Source organism: Sinocyclocheilus rhinocerous, unplaced genomic scaffold, assembly GCF_001515625.1.
Source record: "Sinocyclocheilus rhinocerous isolate Xijiao unplaced genomic scaffold, SAMN03320098_v1.1 scaffold4820, whole genome shotgun sequence".
Lineage (NCBI taxonomy): Eukaryota > Metazoa > Chordata > Actinopteri > Cypriniformes > Cyprinidae > Sinocyclocheilus > Sinocyclocheilus rhinocerous.
In genome coordinates, this window is record NW_015639763.1 from 222680 (window position 1) to 228031 (window position 5352).

At 35.9% G+C, this 5352-nt stretch overlaps 1 protein-coding gene across 1 annotated transcript; it reads left to right on the forward strand.

Moving 5' to 3' along the window:
* Positions 1-277: 277 nt before the first annotated feature.
* Positions 278-4263, forward strand: LOC107751616 (histamine N-methyltransferase). The gene is made up of 8 exons (XM_016567355.1): positions 278-337; positions 571-666; positions 1585-1745; positions 1885-1937; positions 2056-2163; positions 2262-2392; positions 3190-3283; positions 3588-4263. The coding sequence occupies exons 3-8, from the start codon at positions 1609-1611 to the stop codon at positions 3941-3943; spliced, it is 879 nt and encodes a 292-aa protein (XP_016422841.1). The 5' UTR covers positions 278-337; positions 571-666; positions 1585-1608; the 3' UTR covers positions 3944-4263.
* The last annotated feature ends 1089 nt before the right edge of the window (positions 4264-5352 follow it).

Consider the following 5352-nt stretch of genomic DNA (forward strand, 5'->3'; position numbering starts at 1 on the left):
TGCATTGTATATAAGCTATAGGCTATTTGTCATGTTATTTAATATTATCTCAAAGCCTTACTTGTTCTCAGGCATGGGTTATTTAATACTGGCCTGCTTGTCATTATGTGGCCTAGGGTTTAACATGAATTGAACGTAAGTTGAGTGTTTTGTGTTATGTTTTAGGGAAATCATAGTGTGCTGTAATTTCACTCACATGAGTGTGAGGTGTGAAGTAAAATGAACACATGAGGGCAGCAATGAGCTGAGCACGTTGTCTTATTTGAGTTATTGTCTGTTCCTGTCTAGTGACACGTTGATGACTTAGTGGCACGTGATACAGTCTAAATTAATAAATGTATGAAAAAAATATATTTGTAAATGTGTTTAGACTACTAATAAAATAAATATTTGTGCTGGTGAACCGCCTGATTAAAAAAAAATAATTTTAAGTAGTGGAGAGCCATGATTTTTCACTAAATATATTTTGTTATGTTTGAGGACGTCTCCTGTAAGTAGACATTCTAGGAGCATCTATTCTAAATGGTCCTCCTGGTTGATTCTTGCCTTGCCTTGCCTTGTCTTCTGTAGCACTGCGTCTTTAAGGATGTGGGCGGGGCTCATCTCTGCGTGGATGTGCGGCGGCCCAGCGTCTCACTGGCAGTGTGAAAGCGGAGAGAAGTGAAGGTAAGCTGCGGCACACTTCTGCTTTCTCCGTGTAATTATTAGAGCGCTGATGTATAGAGGCGGCGGCGCACACCCAGAGTCAGTCACCCAGAGTTAGAAATAATGATACCATTCTACAAATAGGAGCGAATCGGTGTGTCAGGCTCTCATTGAAACTGTTGATGAATGTGATCTTATCATCTGAATGTAACACAGAAAGTCATACTGCTGAGATGACTGTTTGACACTTAACTAGTGAATATAAGTCGTCATTCATAAATGCAATACGTTTTACTGAATAGCTTTTTTTATTCGTGTCATCGAGTTGAGAATATGAATGTTTCCTTGCAAATTATATTATAAGCATAATAATTTAGATTGAATAACCATGAATTTCTTCTTGTTTTTTATTAGTTTGTATGTCTTCTTTTGTTTAATCATTTCAGACTGTGTTAAATTACACCTGTTGCTGTGACCGCAAATAGCAAACAGATTGTGTCCACGGCCCTAACCCAACTCCTAAAATCCAAAGACAGTGATTGTTTAATTAAACTGTTCTTCAAAATCCGCCCCTAAAATCAATTTGGTGATTGGTTAATAGGAAATGTTCTTCCAGCAAAGGAACACGTCCTACTTGTATGTACCATCTTAAAGAGACAGATCACCAAAAAGAAAAAGAAAAAAAAAAAACTGTCATCATTTACTCACCCTCATGTCATTCTAAACCTGTATGACTTTATTTATTCTGTGGGAAATAAAAGATTATATTTTGATGTTGGTAACCAAACAGTTTTGGTGACCATTGACTTCCATTACATGGACTAAGAAAATAATAATAATAATAAATAAATAAAAAACACTGAGACATTTCTCAAAATATCTTATTTATTTCTTTGTTTCATTTTGGGTGAATTCATAACTCATTTTATTATTCTAAAGCACCAGTTTCAGCAGGTGAAAACCATGGCAGCTCCATTCAGATCACTTGTGGAAGATTATCCAAGATACCTCAAATCTTTTGAGCTTTTTCTGGAGCGTTCATCAGAGCACCAGTGCATGCAGGACTTCATTCATAATACGCTACCAGACATACTGGCAAGGTGCTTTATCGTTCTTGATGAATGTCATATTTTATTCATTTAGCCTGTCCTAGATTTGTAATACAGAGTGTGCCAGCAGATTTAACAATGACAAGATATTAAAATATTATCTTGCCTTTATTATGTTCTCTCTCTGCAGCATTGGAGGGGGGAGATCCGTTTTCAATGTAATGGGAGTAGGGAGTGGAGCAGGTATACTTTTCATAGAGACTGAATTATTAAGATTCAGTTTATATCATCATTTCATACAGTATATCAGATTTTAATACCTAACAGAGTTCTCACTTCTCCATATTCATCTAATTTCCAGGTGAGATTGATCTAGAGATGCTAGCTCAGCTACACCTGAAACATCCACATGCCAAAGTCGACAATGAAGTGGTGGAACCAAGCAATGACATGCTGCACAAATATAAAGGTACCAGTCAATTTATTGATGCTCATATAAGCCAACCATATATGCTTTTACTAATTCTACCAATGAATGGCTTTTTATGCTGTTCTCTATCTGTTTAGTTCGAGTGTCAACAACTCCAGATCTTGATTATATAAACTTTACATGGAAAAAGATGACGGCATCTGAATTTGAAAAACATTGGCAAGAGAAAAACCCTGGGGAAAAGATGGACTTCATTCACATGATACAGGTTTTGAGCTACCAACAAATCATTGTTTTAAAGTTGTGACATAAAGGAAGTAGCGACAGATCTTTACTTCCATTTTTCTGACCTACTTTCGGGTGAATTGGATTATCAAAAAAGAAATTCATGATTCTGTTAATTGGTTGTTGATTGGATGGAGGCAGATCTAAATGCAGCCGATTGTAAGAAAAGCCTTGACCAAATACCCACACTTGCAGTCTTCAAGAGAAAAACCCTGGGAAAAAGATGGACTTCATTCACATGATACAGGTTTTGAGCTACCAACAAATTATTGTTTTAAAGTTGTGACATAAAGGAAGTAGCGACAGATCTTTACTTCCATTTTTCTGACCTACTTTCGGGTGAATTGGATTATCAAAAAAGAAATTCATGATTCTGTTAATTGGTTGTTGATTGGATGGAGGGGAAGATCTAAATGCAGCCGATTGTAAGAAAGGGATGGGTCCTAAGTAGACTAAATGATTGGACAAGTCTGGCATACATCAACAGAGAGAAGCCTACTGTTTTACGGAGATTGAGTTATGCCATTTTAATTTAGAATTACTAGGCCACAAAAAATTAAACATATGCGTGGATGAATCGTTCACAATAAGTTCAGAATAACACGCATTTAGAGAAAAGATTAATTTTAATAAAGATTCGTTTTAATTTCATGTGACATTTTCATTCATTTCATCAACTTAAATTGATATTAGTCAATTAAAGTGATATTACTGAGGTCTGTATAATATCAAAAAATTTTTGTTGTGTTTGCAGAATATTAATATCAGTCTGTTTAACAGATGCTGTACTACGTCAAAGATCCAGAGGCCACTGTCTCATTTTTTCGGAGTCTTCTACACAAAGATGGGAAACTCTTAATCATTCTGGTGTCAGGTACAGTAAATGCTGTTCAAGTTCAAATCTTCGCCAAAGTGCATAACCTAAATTATGTACCTTTTAAGTAACTACACCTTTTGCTTAAGTGGACCTTGTCTAACAGGTTTAGCTCAACTATGCTCAGGCTCAGAGAAATGGAGTGTAAAATCGGTCAAAAAAAAGATTGTTTGTTTTTTTTCAAATTTTCATTAAGCGTTTCACATTTGTAGGGCAGTACAGTGGGTTCAACATTTGAAGAAAAAAAATGTTTCTGTTCTGTTTAATGTAAAAATGACCTCAGTTCTGCTTCTACTTACTGTAGGTGAGAGTGGATGGGGGAAATTATGGACAACCTTTAGAGAACAACTCTGTAATACTGAGATCAGCCAGTGTGTTACTACAGGAGATATAAAGACCTTCCTAGATACTGAGAGCATCCCCTACCAGAACTATGAGCTTCTGTCCCAGATGGACATCACAGAGTGCTTCACTGAGGGAGACCAGGTGGGAGAACTGCTGCTGGATTTCCTTACCGAGGTCATAGAGTTCAGTAAGAATGCTCCTGAAGACCTGAAGAAAGGAGTGCTGGACTTACTGAGACATCCTGACTGCAGCAAAGAGGTGGATGGAAGGATCATATTCAACAACAACTTGGGAGTATTAGTGGTTGAGCCATAGCTCCAAGACTCCTTTATATCTCGCCTGCACACGACAGTGGTTCTTAACCTTTTTGAGTCCAAGGCCCCTCGTTGTCCACATTCTCAATAATATTGAAAGGTCCCATGACTTTTAAAGCTGTTCATGATTTACTGATAATTATTAAGAATAATGATTCTTAAACAATATTTTTTCCTCGCAATTTCTGCGTTTTAAAAGCTTTAAAAACTATACAGATGTGTATTCATTTATACATGGAGTAAGATTTTTATTAATTAACATGACATTTCTAGGTCTAGAAATCACACTTTTAAAATCAGACTACCTCACATATATTTTTTCAAGCCCTCTAAAAAAATTAGTTCTAAAAAAATGAAACAGTTGCTGAGGTGGTGAGTTATACTAAGAAATATATAGATTTTTAGTTGTTTTGTCTTATTTTAAATCATGTTTTGGCCTCCTGGTTGAGAATAAATGGTTTAGGAAATACAGAATATCTGATTTTCACATTATTAGAAATGTTTTGAACTTGTGACCATAGTTGCTTTTGGGAAACGCACCCCTGTTCAAGAGCTTTAAACTAGTCTCCTTTTTCAAGGTAATTGCTGTTCTAAAGAATGTAATATTGTAACATGATTTTGTTATGGGTGAACAAACAGGAAAAGGAAAACCATTGAGAACAATGCACAGTTTATATTGCATCAACATCAAACAAATCTGTTTTAATGAAGGCCTGTGTAGTTGACGTGTCATGAAGAGACCTTGTAGCACAAACATGGCTTATAGCTGTCACATTTGGCCTAGGTATGGCATGACTGTGCACATGGGCCACACTTTAAACGTATATACTTTTGTACATTGACTTATTAACTCATAGGGTCACAGAGTTTATGATTTTACTACAACAATCTTTATGATGAAAGAGATGAGATTGTATTGTTTGGTGACTAGTTGTGTTGTTGTGACCTTATACCTCATTTAGTTTTGGAGAGATGTTTAATGCCTAACCAGACAGGACAAAGGTTGTATAGATACATTTCAAGGTTAAAATACATATAATTGAAAGTACAACCAGATTTATTTGATTACGGAGTGTAGAGGGCTTGTTAGAATAGCACTGCCAGTGCCTTCACCTGATAGCACACATACATCACGGAGACATCTATTTGACGTCTGCATTTACATGTGCAAGGCATATTTTTTTTTATGTTTGCTCATCTGCAATACGTCTATAGGATGTTTCCTATCATCAGATGTCAAATAGTCATTTATTAGATGTCTTTAAGATGTTTATGATTTAGAATGTATATGTAAAACTGACATCTTAAAGACATCTGTCAGATGTTTGTACAAAGCAGATGCTTTCCAGATCAATAATCTTGAACAGACACCTTACATACGTGTGCTATCTGGGTCCCTTTGTGTTTGCT